Source organism: Aaosphaeria arxii (assembly GCF_010015735.1).
Source record: "Aaosphaeria arxii CBS 175.79 unplaced genomic scaffold BU24scaffold_10, whole genome shotgun sequence".
NCBI classification, from domain to species: Eukaryota; Fungi; Ascomycota; class Dothideomycetes; order Pleosporales; genus Aaosphaeria; species Aaosphaeria arxii.
In genome coordinates this window covers 659517-679311 of record NW_022983483.1, presented here as the reverse complement: position 1 = coordinate 679311, position 19795 = coordinate 659517, and the positions used below count along the sequence as shown (strand labels likewise).

General features: G+C 50.9%; 8 protein-coding genes across 8 annotated transcripts; 3 read left to right on the top strand and 5 right to left on the bottom strand.

Annotated features, from left to right (window-relative positions):
* Positions 1–1154: 1154 nt before the first annotated feature.
* Positions 1155–2624, bottom strand: BU24DRAFT_427165 (signal recognition particle, SRP19 subunit). Its single transcript, XM_033529155.1, has one exon. The coding sequence runs from the start codon at positions 2233–2235 to the stop codon at positions 1471–1473; it is 765 nt and encodes a 254-aa protein (XP_033379301.1). The 5' UTR covers positions 2236–2624; the 3' UTR covers positions 1155–1470.
* Positions 2625–4889: 2265 nt separating this feature from the next.
* Positions 4890–5617, bottom strand: BU24DRAFT_49757 (uncharacterized protein). Its single transcript, XM_033534281.1, has one exon. The coding sequence runs from the start codon at positions 5527–5529 to the stop codon at positions 5059–5061; it is 471 nt and encodes a 156-aa protein (XP_033379300.1). The 5' UTR covers positions 5530–5617; the 3' UTR covers positions 4890–5058.
* A 100-nt stretch (positions 5618–5717) lies between these two features.
* BU24DRAFT_355867 (PLP-dependent transferase) lies at positions 5718–7455 on the top strand (the record flags this gene model as incomplete). The annotated part of the gene is made up of 5 exons (XM_033523871.1): positions 5718–6066; positions 6141–6481; positions 6593–7048; positions 7101–7179; positions 7241–7455. The coding sequence occupies 5 exons, from the start codon at positions 5718–5720 to the stop codon at positions 7453–7455; spliced, it is 1440 nt and encodes a 479-aa protein (XP_033379299.1).
* A 1112-nt stretch (positions 7456–8567) lies between these two features.
* Positions 8568–9386, bottom strand: BU24DRAFT_49748 (uncharacterized protein). Its single transcript, XM_033534269.1, has one exon. It carries the CDS (start codon positions 9289–9291, stop codon positions 8788–8790), a length of 504 nt encoding a protein of 167 aa, XP_033379298.1. The 5' UTR covers positions 9292–9386; the 3' UTR covers positions 8568–8787.
* Positions 9387–9780: 394 nt separating this feature from the next.
* On the bottom strand, positions 9781–10329 carry BU24DRAFT_466709 (uncharacterized protein; the record flags this gene model as incomplete). The annotated part of the gene is made up of 2 exons (XM_033532391.1): positions 9781–10254; positions 10309–10329. 2 exons carry the CDS (start codon positions 10327–10329, stop codon positions 9781–9783), a joined length of 495 nt encoding a protein of 164 aa, XP_033379297.1.
* Positions 10330–10501: 172 nt separating this feature from the next.
* BU24DRAFT_427157 (uncharacterized protein) lies at positions 10502–11134 on the bottom strand. The gene has a single exon (XM_033529154.1). It carries the CDS (start codon positions 11009–11011, stop codon positions 10841–10843), a length of 171 nt encoding a protein of 56 aa, XP_033379296.1. The 5' UTR covers positions 11012–11134; the 3' UTR covers positions 10502–10840.
* A 3291-nt stretch (positions 11135–14425) lies between these two features.
* Positions 14426–17194, top strand: BU24DRAFT_472041 (kinase-like protein; the record flags this gene model as incomplete). The annotated part of the gene is made up of 5 exons (XM_033532722.1): positions 14426–15449; positions 15502–15849; positions 15903–16365; positions 16427–16514; positions 16569–17194. The coding sequence occupies 5 exons, from the start codon at positions 14426–14428 to the stop codon at positions 16797–16799; spliced, it is 2154 nt and encodes a 717-aa protein (XP_033379295.1). The 3' UTR covers positions 16800–17194.
* Positions 17195–18274: 1080 nt separating this feature from the next.
* On the top strand, positions 18275–19610 carry BU24DRAFT_377715 (uncharacterized protein; the record flags this gene model as incomplete). Its single annotated transcript, XM_033524651.1, has 3 exons — positions 18275–18578; positions 18655–18963; positions 19083–19610. Coding segments are annotated over exons 1-3 (900 nt in total), but the record flags the coding sequence as incomplete, so codon positions are not given.
* Positions 19611–19795: the final 185 nt, after the last annotated feature.

The window sequence follows — 19795 nt, the reverse complement described above, 5'->3', positions numbered from 1 at the left end:
CTGAGAAACTTTGTTTCCACACGTCGTGGTGGTCGGACGACGCCGCCATGGGACGAGGGAACGATTGCCAGTCGAATCGGCTCATGCATGCAGTAGTGCTGGGACGGCTGCTTTGCACGTTATTGACGTCAACCCCTTACCGGATATGGATTGACATGCATGCAAGAACGTATGCATGAACCATGCGAGCTGGGGGAGATGACAAGACCTGGCGGTCGTGGGACCTGTTTCTTGGAGTCTAATAGGGAGGCTAATAGGGGCGGCTGATGCGAGGGAATGCAGTGACGGTTGCCTTATTCTTTGTGGAAGTTGGGAGAAGGGGACAATTCCGGACGAGGTGATCAGGGACGACGGTGATTGTTCGCTTGGCTTGCGTTGAGAAGGACTTTGATTGTGGTATCTATGATCGCGAGTGGGCGTGTACAGCGTGTGGACATGCAATGTTTGGAAGTCTAGAACGGAATGGATGGTGCAAGTTATGGGACAGCATATGCGAAGATAGGGCTGATCCAGTGGGTCGAAGAAGAGTGGAGAGAGGTCGCAGCAGTAGGATTATTGGAAATGATCGCTTCACTGCTCCCAAGACAAGTGTGATGGAGGTGCGGAAACTGTATGTTCGTTGGGATCCTGGCTTCGATCAGGGATTGACGCCAATGGGGAAATTCGATCGATGGACGAGCATGGGGAAACCAGAAAGCTTACTGTTACAAGAGCTGGAGGGGCGGAGCGGGGAGAACGTGCCGCGAGTCAATATACTCTGGATTGAGGTTGCACGATTGCTGCTTAGGCGAATGAGATGCCGGAGCGTCTGCTCACCGCCTGTGAGGCGCCCACAAAAGCGATGCTGGCTAAGGTTGAACGGTCAGACAGAAGCATAGCGATGAGGGACTGGGTGTTATGGAATTGTGGTGTGACGATCACGGCTCGAAGAAACATCAGTTGCACTATTGGAGATTGTCAGAAGCTGAGGGGTTGCTTGCATGGAAAGAAGTAACATTATGCGGGCTGGTGTTCCACTAAAATGGTCAGCCAATTCGAACGACGAGATGGCGTTTCAAGGGTAGAATGAGCATTGCGTCAGTAGCCTGTACCTAGAACTTGCGTCTTGTGAGACATTAATAGGTCAACATAGACAATTGAATCAAACAGGATAGGTTGGAGCGACGACTATTAGTTCGAAGATCGTTCGATACATTGAACAATGCAATGCAAGCGGGATCTTATTCGCATTGAAGCTAACGCATGCTATGGATCCCACCGTCACCCAATCCGCATAGAGAAATGGGCACGGGAGGTTTGTCAACCGAATTTAGGTCAACTAAGATATCTTGAGGTTGTAGACTCGGCATGTCGTCGCTGGTAGTGGATGGTCAGAGGCCCATACACCGGGAATCCGTAGACTGGTGTGCGTTGTATATTTGTGTGAACTTGGTAATACGAAAAGTTTTGTTTTCATGACTGGCTTGGAGTTCACTTCTTCTTTTTATCCTTTTTCTTCTTTCCCTCTCCTCCAGTGCTCGATGCGCCTCCACCCATCATGCCAGGCAGTGCGGGCATCCCGGGCATCCCACCCATTTCGCCCATTTCTGCCATCATATCTTGCAAGAAATTCTCCGAAACACCGCCTCCTGTCAAAGCAGGCGAATGGAGAGGGAGGATGGTGTTCACCTTCCATCCCCTGGGGACAGCAGGCTCCGGCAAAGGCTCTTTGGGAGTTGGGAGACCGGCGATCCTGAGTCTCAAGGGGGTATTCTTTTCAGTAGGGTTCTGTTGCAGGTACTGGCTGATAAGAATATACAGGTGATGCTTGTTCTTGATTCTGTGGTCCATCACCTTGCCATCCTCTTTGAGCAAGATGCGTATGCGGCCAGGGTTGCTCCAATCCTTAGGATGTGTTTTATCCGGTTCGAACACAGTCTTCAAGCCCAGGCTTGCCGCGGCATCTGCCATTTCGCGCGCGAGAGGATTCTCTACTGCCAGTTGATCGCCGACTCGCCTCCCCTCCGCCCGTGTACGGGATTTGTCAAAATAGATGGGATAGAGACATTGGTAATGCTTGGATGCTTCCCGATCTGCAGAGGCTTTGATGGCAGGGGATTGCGGCTGGAGCATTTGCGTCGGCATGGACGAGGATGTGGGGATCGAAGCGGGGCTAATCAACGAGGGTACGTCAGAAAGGTCCATCTCAGGCGGGTCTGAGTCCGAATCACTGATTTCCTCGACGCGGGGATTCATTGTGAAGGTCGAGTTCGGGTTCTCGAGCAGGGTTTAGGCTGGTGAAATGACGGAACTCGCCCGTAGCTTAGCGTTCGCAATTGCTAGGGAGGTGTAGACAGGCAAGCGAGTTGAAGAAGCCTTGGGCGTATGTGTTATCAGGGAGTAGGGTTCGCGAAGAGGAGACAGGTCGAATCGAGTGGAATTGGATCGATTGGGTCCGTCCGTAGTGATGTGTGGAAGATACTGTAGCGAGTGTCTGACAGGGATTGGCAACCGGCGTCGAGGGGTACAGTGTATGTACAGTAATGGCGCGGTACGTAGTGTACGTGGCCCTGGGTATGTGTGCACTGTGATAAGTGTGGTGGATTGGGTTGGGTTGAGTTGAGAATAGACTCGGTATTGAGAGTGGCAGAATACAAAAGTAAGATGGGATGCTGCAAGTGGGATGTTTCGTCAAATCTTGGCGTGGGGCGCTTTGTCCCTCCGTCTCTACGGAGTACTCTACTATGAACTCTCCTCCCTACTATTATTACCTCGTTTGGTTAACAGTCTACGGAGCACCTATGAGTTCATCCCATTTCATCCATCCCATCCCATCCCGTCCTATCCCATCTCCAAGCTCTTCGTCCCATCATCCCCCCTGTCCTTGATGGTTACACTCGTACTCGTGCAACAATCCTGAACTATACAACTCAGCCGAACCAACATCAGGCTAGGGCTAGCATGATTCATGACATGTCATTCACACGGCACGCACACACGGCCATCGGGATCCCTGGTCGTGCCGAATCTCGGGAAACAGAATTTGGATTCAATGCGTTGGTCCTTTTCGTCCCAAGAAAATCTCGAACCGTGGACGGGGACGGGTTCAATCACAAGTGACTTATCGGCACGAGAATCAATCCATCCTTCCACACAGCCCGGAGTGATTACCGTACCCTACTAGCTGACCCTCTCCCTCCAACCATAACAGCTTCCAACCTCGGATCTGGGGATGATTCAGTTAGATTCTCTCCTTCGTCTAGTACATTTACTGCCTTAGTGCTCAGACATACCGCCCCTTTGTTCGATCTGGTTGGTAACATCCGACCTGCGATCCGTTCAAGCGTCTCTTGTCATCTTGAGCTCCTTGATATCGTCCATTCACAGCCATTGACACCCATTTCCTCGCCTGTCAATCAAATGTCCCTGCTCTACTCTCCCTCAAGGTTCAACCCCGTCCCGGCTAAAGTTTTAAGGCGAGGCGCCACCAGTGCGGTAAGAGTCCTCAGAGGTTGATTGATTGATTGATTGATCGATCAAATCAGCCCGGTCAGGTCAGGTCGAGTCGAGTCAAAATATCCAGAGATGGCGGCCGTGACTGTCGGAGCCTCCCACCTCCCACTTACTGCTTACTCCTGCGGCGAGGCCGATGGGAAAAGAAAAAGAAAGAGAGGGAAAGTGACCAAAAGAACGCCTTATTGCATATCATTCTCTTTGTCTTGCGGCGTTGCCCCCTCCTCACCGATCTGTTACAGGAAATGTGAACCCTACAATTGGGTCAACGTTAATCCTCACCCCATAGCAGCAACATTGATGTCTTTCTGATTCTTAGCGCCACGGCTTAGACATGCTCCAAAGATCCGGTCGCCCTATTCCCAGAACCACCACCTCAACCCCCAGTTTCCAATCCCAGAGTTTGCTTCTCCTACATTGGCCCCTTGCCGCATCTTGCATCTGCCGAACGCCTTCTTACTCGTCTGCAGGCCACATGTGCAGGCTCTGAATTCGTGCTGATACCATGTAGGACACGGCCGGTAACGTGGTCGTAAGGGCCCCTTGCATGTCTGCAACTGTCCCTTTGCAATGCTTTCTGCTTGCTCTTCCATTATTCGTTGGCTGTTAGACCAGGACCGCTCGCTTGTTGTCACATGATGTAAAGCTGATCCCAGCCCTGCTTTTACACGGAACTCTCTTACACATCTCTTCGATCCAATCTCGTACTCAGGCGGGCCCATCATTCCCTCGAGCAACACATAGCACACTAAAATAGCCTGTGTCCACACCGCCTAAGGGCATTGCATGTGTCTAAATCCAGTACAGGTCTAGGTAGATGGCTGTAGCGATGCCTATCGGTGTGGTCTGCCGTCCACAAACATTCCTGCCTCTCCGCATGGTTCCATTCAGATGCACTCGGGCCGCTCTGCTCACCTTTTGCCCATCAGTCCCGGTACTTAGTAGGAATGCTAAGAGGGTAACATGGTACACGCACATGTCCTGTACCGTCCTCAGACCTCACCTATCCTGTAATAAGCGATAGGAGCAACTCAACTTCCATTATCGAGCCCCCCACGTTCAGAAGCATCAATTTACCTTTTCGGAATCCTTCCGGAAAATTGCCTGTCGCTTTACTGATTTTCAAAGCACTGATTCGGCAACAATCGGTGCATTGTCCCAGAGCGCGTGCGGCGTATAGCGTTAATAGATCCAGTGACGTGGGCCTATAGGCGACCCAGCCAACCATACATATCTACGGATGCGGCGCGAGCTGGGTTGCCTGCACCTTGGAAGCCGTCATTATTATACTGTATCCTTCAGGTCCAAATAATCAACACACCCTCGACGTTCTTGACTTCCTTCTTTGGGTACGCCCTGCATATTTGCCATGAGGGCATCGTAAAATAGCGTCCAGCCACTGGCGTCGGCATTATCTGCTCCTGGTTCTGCAGTTACACAGCAACTTCAAACGGCTATCACGTCAAGCCGCGAATCATAGTGGCGACGAATGGCATGGTCATGACGATCTACGGGCCGGCCGTATCTTTGCCTGCGTCAGAATTCAGCTTGCTTGGCCGCAGTGCGCTAAAATGTTCGATTTGGTACCAATTCGTCAACCTGCAGATGGTTTGCAAGATGTGACTTCTGGAGGGTGGGCTTTGTCTCCGTGAGAATAGCCTCGCAAAACCCCAGAAATTCCTCGAAGTGGAACGGAGGGAGACCCTTCAACGTTGCACTATTACGGCCCGAGGATAGTAATCGACTAAGACCGGTAAACCGACGAGGCTTGATTATGCTCAAAATCGGGGTCAGATGGCTGCACATGACATGACCAACCCATCCGGAGACTGCCTGCCGCGTCTTAGCTGGACCACGCAGGCTCCTAGCAATTGACATAAAAGAGTCGGTGAGTAGCCTCGTTGCTGTTCTTTGATCATTATCGGACCCTTCCTCTTTCACATTGCGATTTTCTGGCTCACTAAGTTGAACCATTCCGTTAGCGTACTTCACTACGACGCCCCAACTCAACCACAACCCCAACCACAACACTGCCATCCATATAGCTCAACATTCACTATTCTGGTAAGCTGCATTTCGACAACTTTCCATTCACTTGCATTCCATCCTCCTGCTAAATTTATATCAGCAACAACTTCCCAGGACTCAAGATTCACACCCGTTTCTACCTAGAATCCTTGGAAATGCCGATAGCATCCGACTCACTGTCATCAGTGGTTTCCACCATGGGCGGCAGGGCACAGGAGCAATTGACAGAAGATTCTCAAGACTTGGACCAAAGCGTTCTCCTGCATCGAAATCTCAAGGAGTTGCCACCGACAATGGTCCGGGAAGAAGGTAATTACTTCTGGCTCGAGGACGGTCGCAAGATTTTCGACGCCGCCACTGGCGCTGCCGTTGTCTGTATGGGCTATCACAATGCTCGCATCAATGAGGCCCTAGTACGACAGATCCAGGAAGGGCCCATGTACTGTCCACAACTATCATACAGGACCCACATTGGCGAAAAGTATGGCAGGGAGTTGATCAATTCTACCGATGGCAAAATGTCGCTAGTCAGCTTTTACTCTTCAGGTAGGTGAGACTTCCCCCCAAATACGGTCTCTATCCTTATTTCACTCTTCCTCTCCTTTGCTAACTTCAGTAAGGCTCTGAGGCGTCCGAAGCCAGCTACAAGTGTGCTTGGCAATACCATCGCGAGGTTGACAAAGACTCGAAGCGCAACATCTTCATTGCCAGAGAGCATTCTTATCATGGGAACACGTTGTTTGCACTTTCAGTGAGTGGACACAAGGCTCGCCGCGCCATGTATGAGGATACGTTGGCAGAGAACGTTGCACGTGTTTCCGCCTACAATCCATACTTCAAAAGGCGCCCATATGAGACCGAAGACCAGTACACAGACCGTATGCTCGATGAACTTAAGACTAAATTCGAGACCCACCTCGGAAAGGTTGTTGCCTTCGTCGCTGAACCAATTGTGGGGGCGGTAAGTGACGAATCCTCTGCCAATCCAGCCTTTCCCCACTGCTATAACCGATCCACTGCCATGCGATCGTTTGAGACACTTCGCCCTGGGCGTATATTGATACAGTTATAGGCACTCGGATGTGTTCCTGCAGCAGCTCGATATTGGAAGGGGGTTAGGGCGCTCTGCGATCAGCACGGCGCTTTGCTCCTCTTCGACGAAGTGATGTGTGGCATGGGGCGTTGCGGCACGTTGCATGCATGGCAGCACCCAGATGTAGGAGTCGTCCCGGATATTCAAACTGTCGGCAAGGGGCTTGGAGGCGGCTTCCCCATCTCAGGCATGCTTCTCAATCACCGCGTCGCAAAGGCTTTCAAGAAGGGTAGCGGTGAGTTCGCTCATGGACACACCTACCAGGGCAATCCCTTGGGCTGTGCCGCCGGCCTTGAGGTCCTCAAGATCATCGAGGATGAGAATCTTCTCGAGAATGTGACTCGCATGGGAGAGCTTCTGCATCAGTGCCTCGAGGATTCCATTGGCTCGCACCCTAACGTCGGATACCTTCCAGGCAAAGGCCTTTTCCGGGGCGTAAGTCACTGCTGACCATTCTGTCATCATTCATATGACTAACCATGATCAGATCATCTTTGTGGAGGACAAGGCTGGAAGGCAGCCTTTCCACCCGGAGCGCAAAATTGCCACGAAATTCATGGACTTTGGTAAGTGAGCCAGTGAATGATTGCCATGTAACATCAAAGCTGACAATGCATGTCATCACAGCTCAGCGTGAGCCATATCTACTAAAGGTATACGCCGGTTCGGGCTCAAAGGATGGATACTGTGGCGACCACGCCCTTCTCGCTCCCGCGTACAACATCACTGAGGATGATGTCTATCATATCGTCACCCAGCTTACGATGGCCATCAACGACTTCTTCGTATTGGAGGAGGAAAATAAGCGTCTTCAGATGTTGAAGCATGCGCAGCATCTTTGAGCGATCGGTATATACCACGGGAAACTATTGGCGTGACGAAAGAGGTCAGAGATAAGGATTCAAAAGGAGAAGAAAGTGTGGACTACTAGCGGATTCTACGATACATGAAAACAGAAGTACGGTCACTGCTCCTTTCTGGGTAAATGAAAGAGTATGGAAGGACGGAAGCTGTAGATACACTGGGGTTTTTCCATCACGGATGGAAGAGACATCTGGCACAGGAGAGGAGGTAATCTTTCTTTACTCCCCGGATTTTTCCCCCAATCACCACTTTCTTTACTTGTACATTTTCGATTCTCCTAGGCGTCTCCAAAAACTTTCCTGAGTCTTGCATTCAGTCTGGGAGATAGAAAATCTTTCTCTGGTAAATGCTTCTGGGCGGACGGTTTTGCTATTGAGCAACAAACAGGCAGGTGGCTTTTGTGAATTTGACTGTCTGATTCTGTATGTATGTCTGCCTATCTGTGTTTATTTGCCTCTCCTTTAGCAGTTCTCTGCTTGTTTTCCTTTCGTTCTCAGCGTGCTACCAGTTTCTTCCTGTCCTTTTTCGCCTTCTTCTACGCTTTGTTATTTCTCCCACTCTCGTCGTTTTCTACTGATATTTTATCACTCCTTCCAGCGTCTAGCAATCGATCCTTTCGGACTCTATAGGTTATCACGATAGCAAAACATAGCGTCAATGATTATATCGGCCTTCACTCTCCACTCCATGTCATATCACGTCTATCCCTTCCACCACCGCTTGTCGACGGCGTGCGAGGATCCACCATTCCTTATATTGAGAAGAGTCCCAACCTTGAAGACTCGAAGATACTACACCCCCTGTGCATATCATATTATGCTTCTCGACTTTTCTTTCTCTCTATGTCTTCTTTCCGGATCGTCTAAATAAACAACGTCATCGCACAATTTCCCAACGACTTCCCCCAACGACCCCGAGAAACAAATCGAACATGATGGGTCTCGAATATCAAGCACCACTACAACGTGGCCCTTTCACCCCTCTTACCACGCCTCACCTACACAATCCCCGTGAATCGTCAAGCATAGAACGTGAACTCACTTGTCTCAATAGCCGATAATCGCACCACCACCACTACCAATAGCACACATGAGGATGAAATGAAATCACCATCGAGGTTTTGACAACAGTGCAGCGGGGGTGCCTGGTCGATAATGGCGACGATAATAACATCAACGACATTAATAATGACAGCATCACTATTCACCAAAAAAAGGCAACAATGTCATTGACTTTAAGAATGATGAGTTCAACAATGACAAGGCAACAAACAAATCAACAACGCTAAGACCAACTACCTAGGTATATAATCACCAACGACAAGACCACCTACCTAATAAATTCAACAACCTCAACGAAAACTTCAACAACACTCCAGCAACAACTTCAACGATGCCTTGGATGCAGTTCTCGATACCTTCGACAAACAATATCGTGATGCCTCCGACCACCCCTTCAACAACCACGACGACGACCAAGACAGGCTGGACAACCACGACAACCACTACATCACGAGCCACTACAACAACAGCCACGGCGTCAACAACCACCACATCAACGACGACAACAATTACGACGGAGACAGTCACCCCATTTGGAACATCCACGTCAAAGAAGACCTCAACTGTGACAAGTACGATTAGCTCGACGGCTCCAGGCACCAGGATGATCACAATCACGTCGACGGATCCAGCCACCTCGACGATCACAGCCAGGTCGACGGAGTCAGCTACTCGACGAGGATAGCGGACTGAACGGGGACAAGCCCTTGACGAGCTTGACGAGGACAAATCCTCAACGAGCATATCGAGCATCCCGGCACCACCCCGCCACCTATCACCACCAAAACCCCCAACATTTTATCAACCAAACCGGCATCCCCATCCTCCCCGTACATAAACAGACCCGTACAACCTTACCTAGCCCTGTGTTTCTACCCTCCTACCCACTGTGCTCGCCTCTGCTGCCTCTTACCCTTCAATTCACAGCAATTCAGTGGAGCAATGAGAGAGGTGTTTACGTCCTCCACAACCCACAACACCATCCCCGTCCCCTCCCCTACCACAGAAACAACGATGTGCAAGTCGAGTTCCAAGCACTACTTCGCCTTTCCCTCGCAATCTCGCTACCTCAACCATCCGCTCACCGGACGAGATAAAAGCCAAGAGAAGCGTACACCATAGATTGAACACATACGTACGACAGGAGGGATGGCAAGGTGCGGGCTCCTTGTTGGTCGAAGTTCACGATGATTGAAGCGTGAGAAGGATGGAAGGGGGAATGGAAGGTAGATAGATATCCGACTACTTAATACATATCTTATTGTCGAACTTGATGTCCTCATGCTTGCCGTGCTCATGCTCGACGTGCTCATACTCGTCAACATTATCCTCGTCTACCTTATCCCCATCGTCCTTATCCTCGTTGACCTTGTCCTCCTCGACGTCCTTGTCCTCGTCCTTGTTCTTGTCGACGCACTCGTCAATGCCCTCGTCGACGCACTCGTCAATGCCCTCGTCGATGCACTCGTTAATGTCCTCGTCAACGCACTCGTCAGTGTCCTCGTCAATGTCCTCGTCGTTGTTGTTCTTGTCGACGTCCTTAACGTTGTTGTCCTCCTCGTTGACCCTATCCTCGACGTCCTTATGCTTATGCTTGTCGTCCTCATCCTTGTTGACCTCATCCTCGTCGACCTTGTCCTCCTCGTCGACCTTATCCTCATCAACATCATCCTCGTTGACCTCATCCTCGACAAGCTCATCCTCAATGAGCTCATCCTAGCCTTCTACATGCTCATACCCTCATACAGACGTGTGTTCTATCATACCTACCAATTCCCTATCCAATTCCATCCAGTATATTATCTCTATATTCACAAGCCAGGGGTTCTTTTACATCACAAGCAGGCAGTCTCTCAATCTCTCAATCTCTCAAACTTTCAATTTTTCATCATTTCCAGTCATAAACAGTCTCCAAGGGAGAGATTTCTTTTACAAGAAGAAAGGGCATGTGTGATGCACTGAATATACCTGGAGATGATAAGATAAACATGGGATAAAAATTGTACATATATATGGATTTATATGGATTTATGAAATAACAAAACGAAAGAAGAACGAATAATTCAAACACCCCATATACACGTGTGAAAGTACGAAAAAAATTACAAGTGACTCAGTCATGGTGCCCAGGCCAGCGAGCGCGCGGGTAACAGCCTCACGAGCGCAACCATGGACGTGAGGCGTGATGTAAGGCTGCATTATACCTACTCTACCCTACCCTACCATACATTACCAAGGCGAGCGAACGTTCGAATAAACGAAGTATGAGCGTGAGCATGCGTGATATAGGTTGATACGCTACCTATTTTACCACGGAAGTATTTCCAAGGAAAAAATGATTGGGTGGAATGTAGAGAAATGGGGGAGTGTGATAGTTTTGATCGGTGTGATTTGATGGAGGAGAGGTGGAGGGGAGGGATGCATGGGGCGTATGTTGTGTGGTGCATTGGGTGGAGTGAGTGTATGAGGTCATGTTGGAACTTGGGGATGACGGTGGTGACGGCACTTATCGATTTGTTATATGTGTGTATGGCATGTTAGGTAGGTAGATGACATAGATGGTTGATAAGGCGTGACTGGGTAGGTGATGGAGAGGGGAGAGGGAGGGGGTGGTGGTGGTGGTGGTGGGTGTCACGATGGTGACGGCGGTAATTGATATCATCTCACATTGAATCGTTGATAAGTACCTGACCTAAGTACCTGGGCAGGTGGAATAGGTGCATTGGGAGGCGATAGGAAATACTGTTTGAGGAAGCACATCGTCTGTCCTCCAACGAGCGTAAACGGTGTGAAATGGGATGGAGACATCGACGCCTCCTATACACTTCAACCTACCGAGACCAATGCATGTGTTCGTTTGCTCGTTCTCACATCAGCGCGTGTTGATACGGTTTCTTGGGAGCCTGTGCTGCCTGCACTTCGCCAGCCAGGCGTGGATGTCTGCGCTGCTCTGGTTTCATTTGCTGACTGCGTTAGAGCACGGAGAATTAATGAGAACGACTAACGGTGGGTTTCTGGGAATAATGAGTATTTATTGATGGGATCAGAGGTGGGACATGTCCGGTTTGCTTGGGCTGCATTGAGTTTCGGGATTATGTGTGGTTTTGTAGCCCAGGGTGACAGGCAATGAGGATGATGGTGTGTGGTATGTATGAGTACCTAAGTAGGTACGTATGCAATTTGTTGCCGGAGAAGTGATCGCCTCGTTTTGCGTGCGAGTTATTTCATGCCCAAGTAGGTATATATGCGAAGGGTATGTGGAATGTACATGTACATACACACGTGTGATTTACCCAGTTGCGAAGTTGCATAACTTATATGTAACTGTAGATTATATGTCATGTGTCTGTTCCATGTGAGAGATTTCTGACTATTCTGCCTCGCAATGTTTGAGGCAATGCTATATTGTCCTGTCCTGATGGTAATTACTTGTACTGTGTACACGACACGTGACGAAATGCAGTTTGAATATGTAAGTTAATTCCGTTTCACCACTGAAGCGGCAGGTGGAAATCCCGGGGGGTTTGAACATGTTTTAGAGAAACGTATCAAGTCAGACCCAAGTCTCCAAGCCGGGCAAGGCGAAATTGCGAAGGGAGGAGGGTGGTTTTTTACGTTCGCGCTACGGGATGGATGGTACTGCGAGATTTCGTGCATTGCATACGCGGCGAAGTAGAAAAGGAAAAGAAGAATTGGAAGAGTGAAGAACGAGCAGTCCACCGCAATTACTAACGGCATTAGTTGAAGAGGAGAGAGAATAGAGGAGAGCAGAGGATGGCAATCAATATGGGTCGGATAGATGGTGGATCTAAGCCGGCAACGGACCCGCCTAGTGATTGCAGTGCATGGCTGAGTAGGCGTCACGGTGCGGAGAGAACAGACGGGGCTTTCCACTGTCCATTTCCACTTTCCACTTTCCGTTACGGGTGCAGAGCCGGAATGAATGAATGATCAACCATGTACGGAGTACTTGCATTGGGTGAGTAAGAGAGGAAGAGGAGGATTGTTGGGGCGAGGTTCTCAATGTGGTTGTCGATGATCGATCTGGTCGGGTCTCTGGCTGGTCTGGTCCGGTCTGGTCTTCTTCGCTTTCTTCGTTTCGGCAATCAGGCGCGATGGCAAAGGCTGCGTTTCTAATAAATCATACCCACATCCGTCTGTGAGGGTGGGTGTGCGGTTACGGCGCGAAGAATTCCTTTTCCTCCCCACAGCCTAGCTTGGGGGTCGGGAGAAAGCGATTGCCTATGATAGTAATTTGTGACAGAGTCCAGCAAGAAAGAAGACTGGGCCGGAACCGTGGAGACTCTGAGAGAGGGAACGAATCGAGGACCGATGGCATCAGTCGCGCGCTAGACGGTTGGCTTATCCCACATTAATTCGAGTAGACGAGGCAGATGAGGGATTCTCGCCGACCGACCGAGGAGAAGGATGTTATCATTATTGACACTGGGATGAATTGGGATGAATAAGACAGTCATCCTGATGTTTTCAAGTCGGTTGGTTGAGAGGATTGAGTTTCAGTGGAGGAGTCTTGAGGGCCTCGAGATGGAAGGAAGGAAGAAGAAGAGACCCGAAGCCGGGGCCGTCCAATCCCACAATCGCACAATCAATTATTACATTATATTCAGAATATTAAAACAAATAGAACGGAGTAGTTATATGGTGAGCATAATTGATACGCGATTCTAATGTAGTTCTTGGACGCGTGGTGAAGATGAAGATGAAGGTGAATATAATAATAACCCACCCCAGTTGAACCATCTCATACAAGCAACGTTTTGTTTGCTATGAATATGATTATGATTACTGCAGTGAATAGATCAAATTAGATAGAGAAAGACATTACCTTTGTTATATGCACAGCGTGTACACATACCATACAGTGATACACACTCATCATACCACCTATCCTCCTCCAATTCAACCCCATCATCCACCACACGCCAACTGGTCACTTCACACTCCGTCTATGGGATCATCTTCACGTGTGTTGACTGTCCTTTTTTTTCTTTTTCTCAATCTCTTCACGTTTGCTCTTCTCTTTACTCCTCATATCGGTGGGTAGTGCACTCGTCGTCTCGGCAGCAGAAGTATTAGTCGATTTAGTGAATCCCTCCCTCGATTACCCATACCGATACCCTTCTCTTGTCCCGTGTACAGTAAAGTCATCAGCCGTATGCGTCCGTGTGCAGCCGCGTAAAGAGAGAGAGCGAGAGTTACGAGTTAGTTGCTAGTTACTGTAGTAGTTAGCAGTTAGCAGGATATCTCCGCACCAGAACCAGAGACCAGCAGACCAACAACCATACAACCGCACAACCACTCAACCCAGGGCCTTGAACCTGGGTCCTTGAACGAGTCTCTTAATCAACAACAACTCGCGACAGTCAGTCAGTATCTGCTGCTCCCTGCACCATCTGTGCAACTCCCTCGATCACCCCGTGATTTCTCCATTCGACCACCAAGGCGACCTACCTTGAACCGACCAAACCCAAACGAACTGTGTCTGCAACTGGACTGGGACTGACTGGGACTGGGACTGGGACTGGCAAGTTGCAACCAACGAACGGCTGCCCGTCGCCTCCGCCGTCCTTTGACGACATCTCAACCGTCAGAAGGGCCTCCAACCTCGTCTCTACTCTATACCACCAAACGTCTGCTTCACATCTCCACCACCCTCTCTCCCCATCATCTCCCTCCTCCTCTCCTCCACCTCTGACTACTCTCTACCCTCCTACCTCGCTCGCGTCCGTCTCCCGCTCGCACGCTCCCACTCGCGCACGTCGTCTCCTCCCATCCTTCTTCGCCGTCGGCCGCTTCCCGTCTGCCGACTGCGAAAGATTCAGCGTCTTGACGCCTGCTCTCTCGCACGCCTGACGGCTACGCGGCGATGTCGACGCCCTCAACAGCCACTGCGACCCTCCCTCCCCATCATCAGTTCTATTCTCACCATCAGGCATATCAACCAAACATCTCAAATTCTCAACTCACCAATGGCTCCTCTCGAATAGGCAATTCGCTGTACAACGGCTACCCTAATACCTCGTCCAATACCAACACCAACAACACCAACAACACCACAACCGCAACCTCCTCTGCCTCAAACACCGAGATGCGTCGAACCGCGACCGCACACACGCGCCAGCCGCCCCAACTCCCTCCTCTCACACCCACAAATACATCTGGCCCGGAGACAAACTTGGATTCGGGCCATTCCGCTACTGGGCGAAAGCGGAACCCCGACTGGGCAAACTTCTACAAGAATGGCCTGCCCAAAGAGGTCATCGTCATCGACGACGACGACGACGAGGAGGCTGACGATGAGGGTGACCATGCATCTCGTCACCCTCCGCGACCAGCCCAGTCCGGGACCGCGAGGACGGCCACCAACGGCGCCCAGCGACACGCCGATAAGAAGCGCAAGACCACCGCGTCCACCGCCTACGATCCCGTCTACAATCAACACACTTCGTATTCAACGACCCAAACGCCTTACTACTCGCCTAATGATTCACGATCGACCGACAGGACATCTGCCCTCAACACGACGGCGCCCACTTCGCTGGGCTCGACGGCCGGCAGCGGCGGCCATATCTCTCCACTCGACACCACTGCCGTTGGCCAGAAGCGAAAACGCACTCGGGCGGCTGCACAGGACGAGGCCAAAGAGGCCAAGCGACGGGAACTCGACCATAGCGATGATCCATTCAGCCTCTATCAACCACCTCCGAATCCTGTCGTGAAGGCCAAGGATGTCTACGTCCAAGTCGTCCCAGACGTAAGGAAACCAAACGCGACTGTCCATTCCGCGCAAGCACTGACCGCAATCCAGAAGTCGTATATGAAGGATCAGAAAGTCGACGACGAAGATGGTCACTACATTGTGGTGCCCGAGGCTGACCTCACCGAGCGATGTACGATGATTTCTTTCCCGCCCCATCTTCGCAATGACTAATCGTGTAACAGATTCGATATTGAAGTTACTCGGCCAGGGTACCTTCGGCAAGGTCGTCGAGGCCTGGGACAAGAAGAAGCAGACAAAGTGTGCCATCAAGGTCATCCGATCGGTTCCGAAGTACCGCGATGCCTCACGCATTGAATTGCGAGTACTCTCCACCCTCGCATCCAACGACAAGCACAATATCAACCGATGTATCCATCTTCGGGACTGCTTCGACTTTAGGAATCACATCTGCATCGTGACCGATCTCTATGGCCAGAGCGTGTTCGACTTCCTCAAATCAAACGGCTTCGTGCCGTTCCCCAGTTCTCACATCCAAAAGTTTGCAAAGCAGCTGTTCACCAGCGTAGCCTGTTCGTATCCTGTCTTCACATTGGTAAAGACTGTTATTGACAATTATTTATAGTCTTGCACGATCTCAACCTCATCCACACTGATCTGAAGCCAGAGAACATCTTGCTCGTCAACAACAACTACCAAACCTTCACGTACAACCGCACAGTGCCCTCCTCTTCCACGGCCACGAACCGAACGGCAAGACACCGAAAGGTCTTGCTGGATCCGGAGATCCGATTGATCGATTTCGGCTCAGCCACCTTCAACGACGAATACCACTCGTCGGTCGTCTCCACTCGACACTACCGCGCACCCGAGATCATCCTCAATCTAGGTTGGAGCTTTCCCTGTGACATCTGGAGCATAGGGTGTATACTGGTCGAGTTCTTCACCGGAGACGCCCTCTTCCAGACGCACGACAACCTAGAGCACCTAGCCATGATGGAAGCAGTGTGTGGGGGTAAGCTGGACCGCGAGATCATCCGCCAGGTCTACAAGAACGACCGTGCGTCTTCTCGTGCCTCGGCTTCATCGTAAGTCTTCTTTTTCCTCTACGATCGACCCAAAGCTAACACATCCTTGTTCTGCGCGCAGTTACTTCAAGAACCAGAAGTTGGACTATCCCAATGCCGAGACACCGAAGGCGTCGAAGAAATATGTCAAGGCCATGAAGAAGTTGAACGTATGTTTATCTGCAGGATGCAGCTACGACTTGACGACTGACCCGTCCGTACAGGAAACCATCCCGCCCCACACCCCGTTCAACCGACAGTTCCTCGACCTACTACGCCGGATATTCGTTTACGACCCCAAGAAGCGCATCACAGCAAAGGAAGCGCTCCAGCACCCATGGTTCAAGGAATCGCTCATGGACGACGGCACGGAGGCACACAAGATCCGAATGGAGCGGGAGAAGAAGCGGTTGCGTCAGGAGGAAGACCGCCGGTACCGAGACCGGGGCTACTGAACGCACGGGGGGAGGTTGCGACCATGTAACGCATGTTACATTGTTCCTATCTGTTTTTTTCCACACACTCATGAACCGCCGCCACTGAGAGCGCGTTTGCCCGCCCATCAATCGTGGCGCTGACGGACGGACTGGGTGGTCTGGCGGTCTACTTCACATATTGTTATTTTCTATTTTTGCATTTACGAAAGGGCGGTTATTACGATGCATGCAGGAGTAGGACTCGAACGAGCATGGGTTCCCTCCACACTCACATACACACACAACAACAACATCCACAAAGCCTTACGCGCGGACGAACGAACGGAGGCTGCCACTGTTATATTGGTTTATGTGCTTCTTTTTCTTCTACTCATCTCATCTTCCCCTCGTACAAACTCTACGTTTCCCCCCAGGTATTGGGGGGGGGGGGGGGGGATTCAGAGGGGGGAGGCGCTCGTGCGTTTTTGGTCTATGGTCTACGGTGGTCTGTTGTGGTGTTCTTTTTCTTTTCTTTACTTGCCATGCCAATGAAGACAAGACGTACCCGTCGTCGTGTCCCATGACATATCATTTGCAAAGGGTGGTTCGGTTCCGTTCGCATATTGGATGTTCTTTTTATATTTGAGATGGGGGCACATAGCTCATATCTTCGAGAAGAAAGTCGAGAGAGAGGTCGCAAAAAAGGAGGAGGACTTATTGGATGTGCTGCATATTGATTGCAATTCTACCAGAGGAATGGGGGAGGTTGTTCTAGCGTCCAGCCTAGAGATTGAGAGAGGGAAAGCAGAGGGAGTTGTATAGTTTCACGTACCCACGTCCCCGAATGAGAGAAGGTGGCGAATGGATGAATTGAAGCGCGGATTGTATTATACCTTTTTCTCTTGTTGTTCGTCGGTATCATCGTTACCATGGCGAGAGAGTACACTTCGATGCGAATGTGAAGTACTACCACATGGGAGGAAGGAAGGATAGGGAGGGTTTATGTGATGGTTGGTATCATATATCAGGGTTGACGACCGCACGTATGTCCCCGAAATGATCAAAATGAAAGGAAAGAAAATATTATCAACATTTTCACCGTGCAATCCAATCTCATAGTTTATGTTTCCGATATATCGAACGATTGGCAGAGTACGAGACGTCCCAGTATCAGTATCACCCTACGAACGCCTTCACACCAACCACGCGAACCAACACCGCACACACAACACCACCATCCTACCCAACCCCTCGTACAAAACCAGAAACCCCATCCTCAACACCTAACAACGTCCAAATTCTTCCCGCATTCAGAACCCATACCATTCCATCGTTGAGAACTCACTCAAAGAAGCCAGAAACGGCACCCATGCGGGCCCCGCCCACGCGCCGCCGAACAAGGAAATACAGCCGAACCCAAAACCACGCTAGACCTATCCTGTGCGTTACGCGGGGGTTCGGTCGCGTCTCGCGGTCTGCGTGCCGAGACATTTGTGCTTGTGATGGCCGTTCCCCGCTAGGGGAGTAAACAGAACATTTGACGGAACGTAACGGACGACTACGACGAGATTGAATTGCGCTTCGAGCTTTGAGAAGAGAGGGGTTTGACGACGAATATAGCTGCGAGTTAAGAATTTGAGAATAGGGAATAAGAGAAGGGAAAGGGATTGCTTTGCCCGCGAAAGCGAGGGAGGAACATAGAGTAGTGTATACGGACACCGCGACATCGCGACGACAAACTCACAGTCGCACAAAATGGCGAGCGCAAAACAGCAGGAAAACATGCTGCTGACCGAGCACTTTACATGGTCTCCCATCGTACGCCCTCCCCTCCCCCCTCCACATACCCATCGTCTTGGGCGATCGAGTGACTGAAATATGTGCTATGTAACAGTCCCTCCTCGACGACATCATCAACGCCGCCAATGAAGTCCTCTACAAATGCACCGACACATTCGAATCGGGGCTCCTGTCCGCCGACGCTTCTGTCCTCGGGTTCACGCCCTCCACCTCCCACTCTTCCTCCTCAGACGACCTAGAACAGCGCAAGCGCCTCGAGATAGAAGAAGGCGTCCTCAAGCTCGAAACGCTGCTCGAAAACGCACTCGACAGGAACCTCGATCGCCTTGAGATATGGACGCTTCGAAACGTGCTGTGTGTCCCGGGCGAGGTGAGGGAGTGGGTGCGGTTGAAGGGGTATGAGGTACGCAGCTGTCTCCCCTCCCCGTCTTCGTTCATATACATCCTCAGATTCTCTCATGCATTTATGATACTCAATCGTATGACATTTCATGAGACCGACTGACGCGATTGCGAACATAGAACATCACAACGCCCCCCTCAAACAACACAACAACCCCCGAATCCCTCCACGCCCTCCGCCGCAAACTCCTCGAAACGCAGCGCCTGCACGCCGCGCTCACGGCCGAGAAGACGCGCAACGACGCGCTGATATCGCAGCTCCGTTCGCTCCTCACACCCTCCACCTCTACATCCCTTCCCACATCCACATCCACCTCAGAATCGATACCGGGCGCACAGTTCGGATTTTTGACGCACGCGCCCGCCGCGCAAAGCCTAGGCATAACGACGAACGAAAACGGAACGGAGAAGGAGGCGGAGGTGCTGAGAACGCACACGACGTTCACGGCATCACACCTCCCACACCTACACGCCCTCCTCACCTCCCTCCGCCCATACCTCCCCTCCACATCGTTACCCCTCCCTTCGAGTTCTTCCGAGGGGGCGACGGGGGATGAGAGGAGGGTGTACATTGAGAGTCAGAGTAAGCGCGTTTTAGAGCGCAGGGGGGTTGACACTAGGGATGGGGTTGAGGGTGTTGTTGGCGGCCCGGGGGAGGGGGGGGGGAAGGGGGGAGAGGTTGGGGCGTTGGAGGGGATGGTTGCGGGGGGCTTTGGACGGGGACGATGATGGCTTAGATACCCGGGGAATGGAGTTATTGTTTATGAGTGTGCTGTTTGAGTTTGGTTGAAGGAAGCATGTGGTACTATGGTTTACTATATGTCAAGTGCTGT

Excerpts from the sequence above, each read along its gene's own strand:
- BU24DRAFT_427165 (XM_033529155.1), bottom strand. The coding sequence starts at position 2,235 with ATGAATCCCCGCGTCGAGGAAATCAGTGATTCGGACTCAGACCCGCCT.
- BU24DRAFT_49757 (XM_033534281.1), bottom strand. The coding sequence starts at position 5,529 with ATGGCAGTGTTGTGGTTGGGGTTGTGGTTGAGTTGGGGCGTCGTAGTG.
- BU24DRAFT_49748 (XM_033534269.1), bottom strand. The coding sequence starts at position 9,291 with ATGCTCGATATGCTCGTTGAGGATTTGTCCTCGTCAAGCTCGTCAAGG.
- BU24DRAFT_427157 (XM_033529154.1), bottom strand. The coding sequence starts at position 11,011 with ATGACCTCATACACTCACTCCACCCAATGCACCACACAACATACGCCC.